Genomic DNA, 14,693 nt, shown 5'->3' with positions numbered 1-14,693 from the left:
GGTGGATGGATGGATGGGTGGATGGGTGGATGGGTGGATGGGTGGATGGGTGGATGGATGGATGGGTGGGTGGGTGGATGGATGGGTGGGTGGATGGATGGGTGGGTGGGTGGGTGGATGGGTGGGTGGGTGGATGGACAGACGGATGAATGGACGGATGGATGGATGGATGGGTGGATGGATGGACAGATGTGGATGGATGGATGGGTGGATGGATGGATGGGCGTATGGATGGATGGATGGAAAGTGGATGGATGGATAATGTAATAAAACGTTTTAAAGTAAAGGAGGATAAACTGCCAATTGTAAAGTACATATAGGACAGGAAGTTGTAGATCTGGGGACCAGAGCCACTCAGAGATAACAAATGTTCTAGTTTCAGGGGAATCTCTGGGGCATTTTATGCTTCATAATTCTTATGAGTATTACATATATTAATTTGCATATGTTCAAGAGTGTGTAAAACAGTTGCAGAACAATGAAATGCTAAAAGAATGTCTTTGAAGAATGTGTACGAATGCTTGCAAGAATGAGGCCTTTTGAGACTCTTGAAAGAGGGCTCCCAAGAGTCCCCTTAGCACCATCTGAAGGTTTGGGCTTCTCAGGCTCTGGGGTCATTTCTCAGGCTATTCCTCTGAGCACTGTGTGGAGTCTGCTCTAGAGGCTGCATTTCTCACAGGTGGGGCTCTCTGGTGCCCAAACCTGTCTCTCCCCCATATTGGAGGCTTGAGTTGTGGTTGACAGAGGGAGTGCCTTCCTTCCTTACTGTGGGACAGAGAAGTCTAGGGAGCCCCCTCAATCTCACCTACTTACAAGGTAGCATGCTATTTTTATAGCATGTGTGTGTATGGTTCATGTGTGTGTTTTCGGGCTTGCCACAGCACACATGTGTTCAGAGGACAGCTATTGGGAGCTGGTTCTCTTTGTCCAACTCAGGTCCTCCAACTTGCATGGCAAGGAGTTTAACCTACCGAGCCATCTCGCTGGCCCTGTGCCTCAACTCTTGTGGTAGAGACAGATTTGGATTTGGCAGTGAGTCTCGGTGATACAGTTGGGAAGACGGCCGAAGCATGAGCTTTAACTCAACTGGGAATGGAGAACACATTTGGAAAAGGGTGTCGAGGCTGAGCCCTGAAATACACACAATGTTCTGCTGTGGGGATAGCATGGGGAAGGAAAGGGGAGTATCAGGACAGGCGGAGCATAAGGGAGAGAGGGAGGGAGTGGCTTCAGATCTTCCTGGGCATTGACAGGAGGCTTCAGAGGCCAAGAAGGCACCCTGGGCCCTGTAGAGCCTTAGGATCTTAGATCTGTGGGCAGGATCAGGTCCTTGAAGGTTTGTTTGTTTTCTTTTCTTTCATTTCCTTCCTCCCCACCCCCTCACCCCCTTCTCTCCTTAGGGTTTTTTAAGATAGGGTTTCTCTGTGTAGCTCAGGCTGGCCTGTAACTCAGAGATCCAACCTCTGTCTCTGCTTCCCAAATGCAGGGATGTTGCTGGGGCTAAAGGCACCACTAGGCCCAACTCTTTCTTTTTTCTATGGCAAGGTCTCACAGTGTAGCTCTGACTGATCCAAAACTTGCTATGTAGACCAAGTTGACCTTAGCCTTGAAATCTCAGAGATCTGATCACCTCTGTCTCCCAAATGGGGGACATTAAAGGTGAGCACCCCCTCACCTGTCTTTTTAAAGGGTTTTCTATCAAGGGAGCTGGGTTGCTGGATCATGGCTTGAGCGGATGAGCTGTAGCAGACAGCTTGGTGGTCTGGGAGGTTTCTGGAGGCCGTTCAGATGTGGTGCAGGCTTGACCATGGGAGGACTCCGCAGGTGTTTCTGTGAAGGCCTTTGACTTCTGCAAATCATACCTAAAGTCCTATTTTCAAGTTGCCATGGCTTACTTTGTGTTTTCCTTCCCCAGAGGTGGCAAATGGTACGGTGACGAGCCTGCCAGGGGCCACTGTTACCCTGATCTGCCCTGGGAAGGAAGCAGCAGGCAATGCTACCATTCACTGGGTGTACTCAGGCTCACAGAGCAGAGAATGGACTACCACGGGAAACACACTGGTTCTGAGGGCCGTGCAGGTCAACGACACTGGGCACTATTTGTGCTTCCTGGATGATCATCTGGTTGGGACTGTGCCCTTGCTGGTGGATGGTGAGTTGTGCCCTCAGTGTCTTTGAAGTGGCTCCGAGGGTGGCTTTACTGTCCTCTGCATTCCAGAAAGATTTCCTGACTGATCCTTTAAGTTTGTCGTTTTTTTTTTTTTTGACTCAAGAGTTTTAGGAAAGGGCCACTGCTCGGCCTATGCGTGTGGCCAGCGGTGGAAGCCGTCTGGCAAATTTAATAGCTCTGGACTCCCAGCCAGGCACCTGGGCTTAACTCCTGCTAACTCCCTCAGATTCTTTTAGCAAAATAAAGTGAACTTTATCGTGTTTCCCTGTTGCAAAGTGTTGCAAAGAGAAAGTAAGTGTCTGAGGGCTGAAGACTGCACAGCTCACAGAAAACACACAGGAGACCCTACACCCCCCAGGACTAGCAGGCTAAAGGCTCCCTCAGCTCCAGTGGAAGCTGGAGGGTCATGCCCTGAGGCAAACCCTGCTCTCTTCTTCCTTATGTCCTGTGTAGTCCTTCTGGTGTTCAGTGTCCACATCAGGTGAGGCAATCTTTTTGCTTCATCTTTTCAACCCTTTAGAGCAGTGGTTCTCAACCTACCTAATGCTTTAATACAGTTCTTCATGTCTGGTGTCCTCCCGCCAACCATAAAACTATTTCCATTGCCACTTCACATCTGTAATTTCGCTACTGTTATGAGTTGGAACCCAAATGTTTTTGGAGAGAAAAGTTTGCCAAAGGGGTCGTGACCCACAGGTTGAGAACCACTGTTGTAGCCAGCAACCCTAAAAGGTGATGGCACCTTCTCTCTGTGCCCGGGACTCTGGGGAGTTGTGTTGTCCTTTGTGGCTCTGAGCTGAACCAGGTTGTCCCCTCCGCTGGGGTGGGGGAGGGGTGATGATGCACACAGCAGGTGTGCTTTGCACCCCCTCATCCTGCTGAGTTCTCTTTCAGTTCCCCCAGAGGAGCCCAAGCTCTCCTGCTTCCGGAAGAACCCCCTTGTAAATGCCTTTTGTGAGTGGCATCCAAGCAGCACTCCCTCTCCAACCACGAAGGCTGTGATGTTTGCAAAGAAAATGTAAGTGGGAGGTGGGGCTGTGGGCTCACGGTTAGCTGAGGCTCACTGGTGTCCTAGAGCCAAGGGAAGAAGGGTGGACTCCTTCCAGATAACTGCTGCGCTGAGTGGACAGGGACCTGTTTTACCTTTTTAGATTTATTTAATTTTACGTGTATGAGTGTTCTGCCTGAATGCATGTATGTGCACCACATGCATGCCTATTGCATCTCCTGAAACTGGGATTACAGGTGGTGTGAACCACCTTGTGGGTGCTAGCATTCGGTTCCAGGGTCCTCTGCGAGAGCAACAAGTGTCTTTATCTACTGAGCCATTTCTTCAGCCGCAGGGCCAAATGGCTTTATCAGTAGAAAGTCTCCCCAAGTCTGTCACATAACATGTGTAAGGCCATGTTTTGATCCTCAGTTATTCCAAAAATTAAAAAAAGAAAGAAAGAGAGAGAGAGAGAGAGAGAGAGAGAGAGAGAGAGAGAGAGAGAGAGAGAGAGAGAAAGAAAGAAAGATCCTTTGGAATAAAGGAACTAAGCTCTAGGCTCAATTCAATTTATCTTACCCAACAGCTATGGGAAATGCAGGATGGGGTTCGGCGAGACTGATTAATTTGCTTGAGGCCATCTGGCTAGGAAGTGGTTCTAAGAGGTTAGGAAGCGAACCCAAGCCCAGGATGGGATGACCACTTTCTGTCAGGGTCTAAAGGTTTGGGGTGTTGTCCTACAGGAAATGGCTCTGGGGGCTAGGAATGAGGCTGCTATCAGACAGTACCTTGGCCCTGTGAGCATTATAAAGACAGGATACAGAGAGTGGTCATGGATGGGGGGTGAGGTGCGACCCATCCAGACCTTTGCCTATTAGAAGATGGCGTGGAGACCTGGGGTCAGGGAGGTAGAGGGAAGTGTAATGTACCCTGCTAGGGAAACTGCAGTCTCCACCCACAAGCCTAGATATTTATAATAAAACTTGAGTGGGTCAGAGTGTGGTATTCCTTCTTATGGGTCCCTCCTATGGGTGTAGTTACTACCAGTCAAACATGGCCCCGGAATATTAAGTGGAAATTCCCAGAAGTAAACGAATGCATGCTTTAAATTGGGTCATTCTAAGTTACCCCACCCAGGTTGTGAATCAGCTCTGGTACCAGCGCTGTTCCACAGAGCTCCTGATCATCTGGTTACCAGTACTCGCCTTCATCAACCTGGCCCTAGAACAAGATCAGGCAGCGAGGGTCACCCAGGAGCCTGCAGTGCTGCAGGGCGTTAGGAACAAATGCTGTACCAGGCCTGCTTGTCTCAGGTCTCTCCCCGAAGGGTCTCAAATACCCCCAGCAGATGGGGGAGAATTTCCATATTACAAAACCAGTGTGGCGACCAGCATGGGTTGAGCCCAAGGTCCTTATCTGAGTCTGAGGTTGCTCACTTGTTTTCTAGTGGCAGGGAAGGTGGAAGTGGTGAGATCTCAGGTTTCCGGGCCTTCCCTTGGCCATCTTCAGCCTTAGAGTTCTTTTCTATTTCCCCTCTCCCTCCTGTTCCCCTTGTGTGCTTTGGTGATTCCCCAGCTTTTTTGCCGTATCACTTGGGGGCAGGTCTTCTGTGCCCTGGGACAGGGAAGGGCTTTTCTTATTCATTTCTATATCCTTTATAGTGCGAAGGACAAGACCCAGGAAGGAAGTCAGAGATGAAGACACTGTGACAATGTGAGATCAGAGGGGCCTTCTCCTCCACCTGCCCCTCATTGGCTGGGCTCTGTCAAAGATCCTATCAGATGGGCACTGATGCCATTAGCTTTCCTATTTTCTAGGGAGGAAATAAACACGTGGGTTGAAAAGCATGCTGCACATCACAGACACTAGTAGGAGTAGACACTGGCTGAGTTGAAACCTGAAAGCTAGAATCAGTTCCTGAGCTTCCAATTCCTGAGCCAGACTTCTTTTTCTTGAAAAACAAACAAAAATTTGCTAGAACTTCGGTGCCCTTCGTCCCTTGTGTCCCACAGCAACACCACCAATGGGAAGAGTGACTTCCAGGTGCCTTGCCAGTATTCTCAGCAGCTGAAAAGCTTCTCCTGCGAGGTGGAGATCCTGGAGGGTGACAAAGTGTACCACATAGTGTCACTGTGCGTTGCAAACAGTGTCGGAAGCAGGTCCAGCCACAATGTAGTATTTCAGAGTTTAAAAATGGGTAAGCGAGCTTCTCCTGAGGAATGTTTCTGATCTATCCCTGGGAGAGGGAGGGAGGGTGTGCAGAGGGGCTTGGCAGCTGGGTCTTCTGGGGCATTGCTGATAAATAGATGGGGGTCTTCTTAAGACGAGCATGGGGTTTTAAGGGGCTATCCAATGAGGTTTTGCCTACCAGGTGCAAGGCTCTGGGTTCTGTTTCCACTAAATAAATAAGATTTAGACATTTCTGGGGAGTGGTGTATGTCTGCCGAGTCTTTGAGGGTCTCCTCATGCTTGCTGCCCCATAGAAGCCCTATTCTCTCTCCACAGTGCAGCCGGATCCACCTGCCAACCTTGTGGTATCAGCCATACCTGGAAGGCCTCGTTGGCTCAAAGTCAGTTGGCAAGACCCTGAGTCCTGGGACCCAAGTTACTACTTGTTGCAATTCGAGCTTCGATACCGACCTGTATGGTCAAAGACGTTCACGGTGTGGCCGGTAATTCGTTTCCTTTATTTGGATATAAAGTTTCACCCTGTAGTAGTCTCAGACTCATGACAATCCTCCTTCCTTAGCCTCCCAAGCTCCCAAGTGCCTCCATGCCCAGCTGAGATCTATATCTAAAGAGAAAAATGCCCCTAGGTCTTAGGGGAAGTAGGACATCAGGAAAGAAGTGGGTTCTGGTCCAGCTTGGCCCCTTCTGTCCTTCATAGTCTTGGGTGAGCCATTTAACTTTATGAGTCTTGGCTCTGTCTTTATAAAATAAGACTAATAATGCCAGGCCAGACTCCTTCTGACTGGCCTCAGGAGAAGGCCGGCTTCTGTCACCTACAGTGACTTCAGAATGTTTGAGAATGATTCCACCTCAGCCTCCCAGGTGGTGCAAACCTCTGCCAACTAAGCGGGGTGGTCAAGAGTGCCCTCCCTCTGTAGCATTGCCTCACTGGGGTCACTGGGACTCACTATGTCTCCATCTTCAGCTCCAGGTGGCCCAGCATCAATGTGTCATCCATGATGCCTTGCGAGGAGTAAAGCATGTGGTGCAGGTCCGAGGGAAGGAGGAGTTTGACATTGGCCAGTGGAGCAAATGGTCCCCGGAGGTCACAGGCACTCCTTGGCTAGGTACCTGGGTCTACATGGAGGGAGGATGGGACACCTTTCAGCTTATGAGTATGTCAGCCTTGTACTGTATGGCAAAGTATGCTAAGCCCCCCTCACCCTCTTCGTTTCAGTTCATTGAGAAGGTGCCTCACTCAGTCCAGGCAGGCTTAGAACTTACTGCGTAGTCAAGATGACCTTGAATTTTCTCCTGCTTCCGTCTCCTGAGTACTAGGTCCCTCTGTGTGCCACAGTACCTAGCTCTCTTTGCTCAAGTCTGGTAGCTCGTGTGTATGTCGTACCTGAATCATGGCTACAGGCGCTGTCATACCTGGAGGGTCAAGGTGCTAGCTGCACCCATGTGTTTGATGGTGGAGCTCACTAGGCCCTTTTCTCCTTACACATTACACATCTTCCTCAGTTGAGGGCAGCAGGGAGGAGGGTAAGGACAGGAGAGTAATGGAAGGAGTTCCAAAGTTTATAGGTGTGGTTAATTGACTAAGATAAACATCTTTGGGAACTGACAAGGTAATACTGCTTCAAGGGATGTAATGAAATCCTCTCACTGCTATGACAAAGTCTGAAGAAACCAATTTAACAGAGAAAGGATTCTTTTGACTCTGGGTTACAGAGGACTGGGGCTGGTTCTGTTGTTCTGGGTTTGAGGTGTGGCAGAACATCACGGCAGAGACGGGATGACAGACCCAAACTGCTTACCCCATGATGTGGGAGCAGTGAGCAGGAGCGTAGACCAGGACATGAGGTCCCTGTCAAGGGTGTACCCAGTGACCCACTTCCTCCAAGTAGGCCCCACCTCCCAGTTCCCATCTCCCAATAATATCAAACTATGATTTTGTGCCTGGTCCATTGATCCTAACACTTGGGAAGCAGAGGCAGGTGGTCTGTGAGTGAGTTTGAGGCCAGCCTGGTCTACAGAGTGAGGCCAGCCTGGTCTACAGAGTGAGTTCTAGGACAGCCGAAGCTACAGAATAAAAATCAATGATGACAATCAATAAGAGATTAAGTCACAGCCAGCTTCTCCCTCTGTATATTGCATTGTTAAGACGAAGTATAGGCAGGTGGTCTGTGAGTGAGTTTGAGGCCAGCCTGGTCTACACAGCAAGTTCCAGGACAGCCAGAGAGACAGAGAAAAACCCCCCCGTCTCAAAAAACAACGAGTGAGGGGTTGGGGATTTAGCTCAGTGGTAGAGCGCTTGCCTAGGAAGCGCAAGGCCCTGGGTTTGGTCCCCAGCTCCGAAAAAAAGAACCAAAAAAAACAAAAAAACAAACAAACAAACAAAAAAAAAAAACAAACAACACGTGAGTGTTGAGTGTCTTTTGGTCCAAACCCAACCACATGCTTCTGACAAAGCAGAAATCCCAGGATGGCACGAGAGAGATAACAATGGTCAGTTTGGTTTGCTTCAGGGCTCAGAAAGTAATCCAAGCTGGTCAGCCCCAGTCTCCCAACTGCAGACACTACAGGCTTGTCCACCACTCCTGTCTTCTGGAATCTTTACCAATTGATACACATCCGTGGGAAAGAAGTACAAATGGACTCTGCCTGCCTGCTGATGCTCCTTTCCCTGCCCATACACACACACACACACACACACACACACACACACGAGAGAGAGAGAGAGAGAGAGAGAGAGAGAGAGAGAGAGAGAGAGAGAGAGAGAGCGAGCGATCACCACCCTTGGATCAATGTGGACACTTCCTGCCTGGACACTTCCGGCCTGGACACTTCTGGCCTGAGTTGCAGAGTTCACCCCCATAGCGCATCTCATTATCCCCAGCATTTACTCTGGAATGACACCCAGGTTCACTTTTGGCTTACATATCCCCAGTCCTACTTGAACCAAATAGTCATTCTTACACTTTTGGTAACTGTCAAGAATAGGATATTGACTTACTGAGTGCATGTGACAAAAAGGAGAACACGGGCTGGGCCGTGTTCCAGTCTCACCACTTCCCCACCCTGACCTCAGGGGGAAAGAGGACTCCTGTGTCAGTGTATCCCCTCTCACCCCATAGGTGTGGTATTAGAGATACCCCTCCTCTCTCGTCTCTCCTGAGGAGTTCTGTCCCTTCCTGTCTTGGGTCTCTCTGTGGCACCATCTTCCCCTTGCAGCATTGTCCGCTCCGGCTCCAGCTCTCTGTGAGGGTCTGCCGCTGTCCCTCAAGAGCCCTAGGTGGTTTGCTTATGGGGCTCTCTTCTTCTGAGCTTACTTCCGGCTACGACCTGGGTGAGGAGCACATAACTTATTTAGTGAAGCCATTTAAATCAGAGCACTTAAGAAGCTAGACTGTGTCAACCTGTCCTTGATGTGTGTGCGTGCGTGTGTGCGTGTGTGTGTGTGCATGTGTTGACACAGCTCTTACATGAATGTGGAGCATATATAGTCTTGGTGAGCCGAGTAACTTGCAGCATGGTGTAAAGGACGTCTTCCTGTACAGGCCGGCAGTTGTTTTACCTTCTGTCTCTCAACTCTGTTTGTTTGAGGCAGTCTCTTGTGACCCAGGTTGATCTTGAACTCACTATGCAGCTCAGGATGACGTTAAACTTTCCATTCTCACATCTACCTCTGAGGTGCTGGGATCCCAAGTGTGTATCACCACACCTGGTTCATACGGTTCTGGGTGTTGAATGCAGGTTCAGGGTGTTGAATGTGTTCTAGGCAAGGGTAATCCACTATGCTGCAGCACCTGCTCCAACCATGTACCTTAGATAGATAGTCATAAGCACCTTTACAGATTCCTGTTTGGGGGCCGGACAGATTGTTCAGTGGTTAAGAGCATTTGCTTTTCTGGAGGATTCCAGTTTGTTCCCCAACAGCCACATCTAGTGGCTAATAACCACCTGTAACTCCAGTGCCCTCTTCTGCACAGCATGGACACACACACACACACACACACACATATACACATATACATACACACATACACACACATATGTACACTCATAGACACACACATAAACACAAACATACACACACACACACACACACAGTTTTTGTTAGAGTTCTGATCCCTATTGTTTCCTTTGGTACGCTATGAGAGTCAAGGTTTTATATGTGATAAGAAAATGTTCTACCACTGATCTATATCCCTAGCCTGGTCCAGAAACAGCTTCTTCAAAAATTTCTTTTGGCTAAGCGTGGTGCAGGCAGAGGCACTCTGTGAGTTCAAGGTCAGCCTGTTCTACATAGTGAGATCCTCTTTCAAAACAACAACTACAACGGAAACCCAAGTTTTTTTTCTTTTAATTAATTAATTAATTTTTTTATTGTGCTACAATGTGCATGCTGTAGAATTCACTTTTAAAACTCTTTTGCAGGAGGTTCTTGAGAAGGGCCTCATTGTGTATTTTGCCCTTGAAATCTGGTTTTACCTGGCCTCCTGAGTACTGGGATTACAGGCGTGAGCCACCATGCCTTGTTATCATAACTGTTTTTGTTTTGTGTGTTTGGAGACCAGAGGTCAACCTGCTGTGTGGTTCCCTGTGCACTATACCCCATCAGCTTTTGCTGTAAGCTTTTCCATTGGCCCGGTGCTTGCTGAGAGGGCTGGGCTGGTGGAACAGAGAGCTGCTGGGATGCTGCTGGTCCACCTCCCTAACCATCATCCCTCACAGCCATTCTCCCTCCCTCCCATCCTTATTCTGTTTTTTTCTAACATGGATTCTGGGGCATTGAGCTTACATGGCCAGCCCTGTTTTAATCGTTGTACATTCGTAATGCTTCCTTCAGTCTCCACGTCCATTTGCAGATCACTTGCATCTGGCAGAATTGGAATCCCTTGACCCTGAACATTCACTTCCCATCCCCACCCCTTCCCTAGCTCCTTACCGCATCCATCCAACTTTCTGTTTCTGAGTTTGACCACCTTACACACTTCATGCGTGTGAGTTAGAATTTCCGTCCTGTCTGAGGGTGGGTGATGGTTACCACTATAAACCTTCTCCTGACTAGTGAGTTCAGGTCTAGTGTGTACTTACACGTGGGGCGATTGTGTTTTTAGTATTTTTGAGGAATGACCACAGCAGCGATTCCACTTTGTGTTGTTTGAGAGTACACAGTGTAGACAGGTTGGCCTCAAACTCATAGATCCACTCGCCTCTGTACCCCAAGTGCTAGAATTAAAAAGGTTTCATTTTCCTTCAACTTATCAAAACTAGCTCTCTCTCTCTCTCTCTCTCTCTCTCTCTCTCTCTCTCTCTCTCTCCTATGCCTAGCATCCATTTTTCTCTTTCTTTCTTTCTTTCTTTCTTTCTTTCTTTCTTTCTTTCTTTCTTTCTCTCTCTCTCTCTCTCTCTCTCTCTCTCTCTCTCTCTCTCTTTCTTTCTTTCTTTTGGCTTATTCTGGTTTGTTTTGTTGAGACAGGGCCTACAATGACCCCATTCAGCCCTGGGGAGTAACCCTAGTGAGCCTCCCAGCAGTCTCTGCTCTCTGAACTCTCCTGGGTTTCCGCAGGACCTGCATTGCTGGGGCTGTTCCAACTCACAGGCTAGGCTGCATGTGTGGTTGGTGGGTTCCTCAGCCATCTAGTCTCCTGACCTTGAATCTCTAGTAGAAGGTGCTGTCCATGTGTAGTGACCACAAGAGTTCATACCGAACCCTTGCCTCCTCACACAAGCCAAAGGCTGCGGTCCTTCCTGGGTGGGGGTGGAGTGGAGGCTCTCTACTTCAGCGGCATGTCTAAGAGAGAAGCCTCTGCACTCCTGCATGGGGGTGGGACGGTGGGGTATAGGGTCGTGGGAGGCAAGGCAGAGGAACTCGGATGGTCTTAGGCTAGAGGGGCTAGGTTGGAAATTGGCAACTGATTCTGTGAAAGCTGGAGCGGAAAGCATAGGCCCACTCATGGCACAAAGAGCTCCTCGGCTGTTGGGCTTCACTGATGCATTAGATATTGTATCGTGGTGGCTTCCAGACCATTAGGACCTTAAGCTCTCCAGGCCCTGGCAAAAAGAAGCTGCTGGCTCCCAGATTAGGTAGGACTGATGACTCCGGGGACACAGAGGTCATAGGAGGCTCACCAGACATGGGAATCATGTTGGATGTTGTTAAAGGTGATTAACATCTTGGAGCCTCAGTCTTGTCATCTGTGAAGTGGAGATGGTACCTCAGGGGTTTTTGAGTCCAGAGTCAAAACAGTCTTCTCACGAGGGAAGCATGGTAGGACTAGCAAGGGGTGGCTGGGACATGTCAGAAGTGATCTCCTGTGTAGTGAGCTCTGGGGTGGAGAAGGAGGGGCTGGGACACTCAAAGGTGCTCCCTCGGGTGCCATCCTGAGCCGACTGGACCAGAATCTAGAGGAGTAAACGAAGTGGGACGTTTGAAAATCTTGTTTGGAGTGATTTTAATATGGGGATAGGCGTAAGGGGTGCTCCACTCTTAGGACCGCAGCTCACAATCGTCTTCCTGGCTGCTGTGGGGTCTGCCTTCTCTGTGGGGTAGGAGTGGCAGAAGGGGCTCAGGGAGTCTGCAGGTGCTGCACCCTAGAGGCTCTGGCACAGCTCTCTGTATGGAGAGTGGGGGTCCCAGACTCACACCATTTTGGGGTTCGTGCTTCAGAAAGCAAGGTCAGGTCACATCATCAGTTCCAAAACAGTGACTGTTGGAGAGAATGCCACTGGTGTTAGGGTAGGAAAGCTAGGCTGGAGCTCTTAGCACAGGGAGGAGGGATTCCCTGGGGATGGGCACTTCTCAGAGCTCCTAGAGAAGGAGTGCCCAGGATTGTGGATTCCAGTTTTAACTGAATGTGAGGCAAAGTGCTTAGGAAGGCCATGCAGGGAGCTGGATGTGGCCTGGAGGATTGAGATGGGGTGTGTGTGTGTTTTTCTCTGTGTGTGTTTCTCTGTGTGTGTGTGTGTTTCTCTGTGTGTGTGTGTGTTTCTGTGTGTGTGTGTGTGTGTGTGTGTGTGTGTGTGTGTGTGTAGTTGGAAGCCATGCACGTAATAGTTATTTTATACTTCAAGAAAATCCTTATAACTCCCTGTCATAGTCCCTAGGAGGGGAAACCACACAGGCTACAGAAACAAATCAACAATGGATAATGGAGAAAGGGAGGCCAAACCCACGCCACCCCAGAGCCTGTGGCCACCTCACCTGGCCTAATATCCTTTCTTTGGAGGTCAGGTCCAGCTCTGGCTGCTTTTACAAGTGAGAAGGTTGGGAGGATGGAGGGAAGGTGTCTGGCAATTTCTCCTCTCCTGCTGGGGTCAGCAGGAGGTCACTGTCAGGGGAGGGGATGCTCCAGCAAGTGACTCCCCATGGTCTGAGCTCCTGCAGCTAAGGAGATTTCCTCCTTCACAGAACCTTCATAGAACTGTTGCAGGTTCAAGGGTTCTGGCTGCAGTCTCTGTCAGCCCAGCTCTCTCTTCAGAGCACCCTCCCCCACTTTCTTCCCCTGTGCCTCTCCTGCACTTTTCTCAAACCTTCCATCCCCTGGTCCCCCACCTGCAGCTGGCACACCATGCTTATTTGGAGTCAAGTGAATGGTCATGGGTCCGATAGCTGGCTCTGTCCCTTGTTAGTGAGACTTTGGGGAAGTACCTAACTCAGCCCCAGTTTGGTTATTTGTCACTTAGGAGTACTAACACCTGCCTAGAAAACCCCAAACTGCCTGCCTCCCGGAGCCTTGAGGCTTCAGAGACAAGGAAAGTGGCAATTTTAGATCAGCTATGAGCTGGCTTTCACCCAGGACTCCATGATATCTTCCTTCTCCACTCCTCCTGTCTCCAACCTCCCTAGGCTAGGATTGCAGGAGTGTCCCTCAGGTCAGTGCCACCATGCCCAATTTATACAGTGCTGAGGGTCAAACTGAACTACACCCCTAGATCCAAGTAGATATTCTAAATGTTCACTATTGGAGCCAGACAGACTTGGTTTAAGCTACTTTGGGGGCTGAGGGGATGTTTTCCTGGGGAGAGATAGAGGACTGTGGGGGCCTGCTGGCCGCCAGCCTCGGTCCAGGTTCAGGGAGAGGGAAGAGATGGAGCAGGGCGCTTGATGTTTATGGCATGGGCCACACTTGCATGGGCACACACGTGTAAGCACACACACATAAACGTGCACACGCTCACACACATACACATGGCGGAGGGGAGAAACATGCAAAATTATGGCTTTGCCACTTTCTACTAACTTTGAGAAAGTTATTTTCCTTCTTCTTGCCTCAGTTTCCCCATCTTTACATTTTTAAAACATGTATTTATTTTCAGTGTGTGGTGTGCTTGTGAGTGTAGGTGTGTAAACCAAAGCACACATGTGAAGGTCACAGGATAACTTCCAGGCATGATTCTCTCCCTCCCCCAGCTCTGCGGGTGGGTTTCTGGCTTATGTGAGGCATCTTGCTGGCACATTTACTTACTTGTTTTAAGTTCTATTTGATGTGATGGGTGTTTTGCCCGTGTGTATGGTATGGATGTGTGCCCGGCACCCATGGAGGCAGAAAATGCACTGGGTCCCCTGGACCTGGAGTTACAGCTGACTTGGGGCTGCTGAGAACCAAATCTAGGTTCTGTCCAAGAGCAGCCAGTACTCTTGCCTGCTGAGCCACCTCTCCAGCCCCCACCCCCCACCAAACTGAAGATTCTGGTCAAGTGTGACGCTCACGTCTATAATCAAGAACTTGAGAGGCTAAGACAGAGGACTGCTGTGAGTTCCAGAGTGACCTGGGCTTCAGAGTGAGACCCTGTTTCAAAGATCAAAACAGCAATGACAAAAACGCCAGGCACGGTAACCTGTGCTTGTAGTCCTAACACCTGGGAGACAACGGCGGGAGGATTAACCTAAATTTGGGGTCAGCCTGAATTATATAGTGAGTTCCAGGACAGTTGAGCTGAAGTGTAAGACTTTGTTTCAAAACCAAACAACAACAACAACCAATAAACCAAAACAGACACCCACTCACCCACACAGAGCCTGCCAGGAGCCTGACATGGTTTTACATTTATGATCCTAGGACTCAGGAAAATTGAACTTGCTGGTAGCGGTGGTGCACACCTTTAATTCCAACACTCAGGAGGCAGAGGCAGATTGATCTCTGTGATTTAAAGGCCAGCCTGGTCTACAGAAGACATCCAGGGCACACAGAGAAACCCTTCTTACTTACCCCACCCCCCAAAAAAGAAGAAAGAAAAAATAAAATTGAATTCAAGGTCAAAGGTCAGCCTGGTCTACATAGTAAGTTCCAAGTCGTTATAGGCTATAGAGAGACCCGGTCTCCCAAAGCCAATCCATCCACTCACAGGTGTTCA

The 14,693-nt window shown here is 49.3% G+C and overlaps 1 protein-coding gene across 5 annotated transcripts in view; it reads left to right on the top strand.

Annotated features, from left to right (window-relative positions):
• Il6r (interleukin 6 receptor) overlaps positions 1-14,693 on the top strand; it is a 64,686-nt gene that overhangs the window by 23,158 nt on the left and 26,835 nt on the right. For all 5 annotated transcript variants that reach the window (XR_010063582.1, XM_006232588.5, XM_006232587.5 and 2 more), the window contains exons 2-6: positions 1,916-2,152; positions 3,065-3,188; positions 5,171-5,355; positions 5,664-5,830; positions 6,313-6,454. Coding sequence is in view for 4 of the 5 variants with exons in the window: in XM_006232588.5 (XP_006232650.1) it covers positions 1,916-2,152; positions 3,065-3,188; positions 5,171-5,355; positions 5,664-5,830; positions 6,313-6,454 (855 nt within the window). In the remaining variant the exon portion in view is untranslated. The remainder of the gene's footprint in view (positions 1-1,915; positions 2,153-3,064; positions 3,189-5,170; positions 5,356-5,663; positions 5,831-6,312; positions 6,455-14,693) is intronic.

This window comes from Rattus norvegicus, chromosome 2 (genome assembly GCF_036323735.1).
Source record: "Rattus norvegicus strain BN/NHsdMcwi chromosome 2, GRCr8, whole genome shotgun sequence".
Taxonomy (NCBI): domain Eukaryota; kingdom Metazoa; phylum Chordata; class Mammalia; order Rodentia; family Muridae; genus Rattus; species Rattus norvegicus.
The sequence above is the reverse complement of the archived record's forward strand: the minus strand, read 5'-3'. Positions and strand labels throughout refer to the sequence as shown.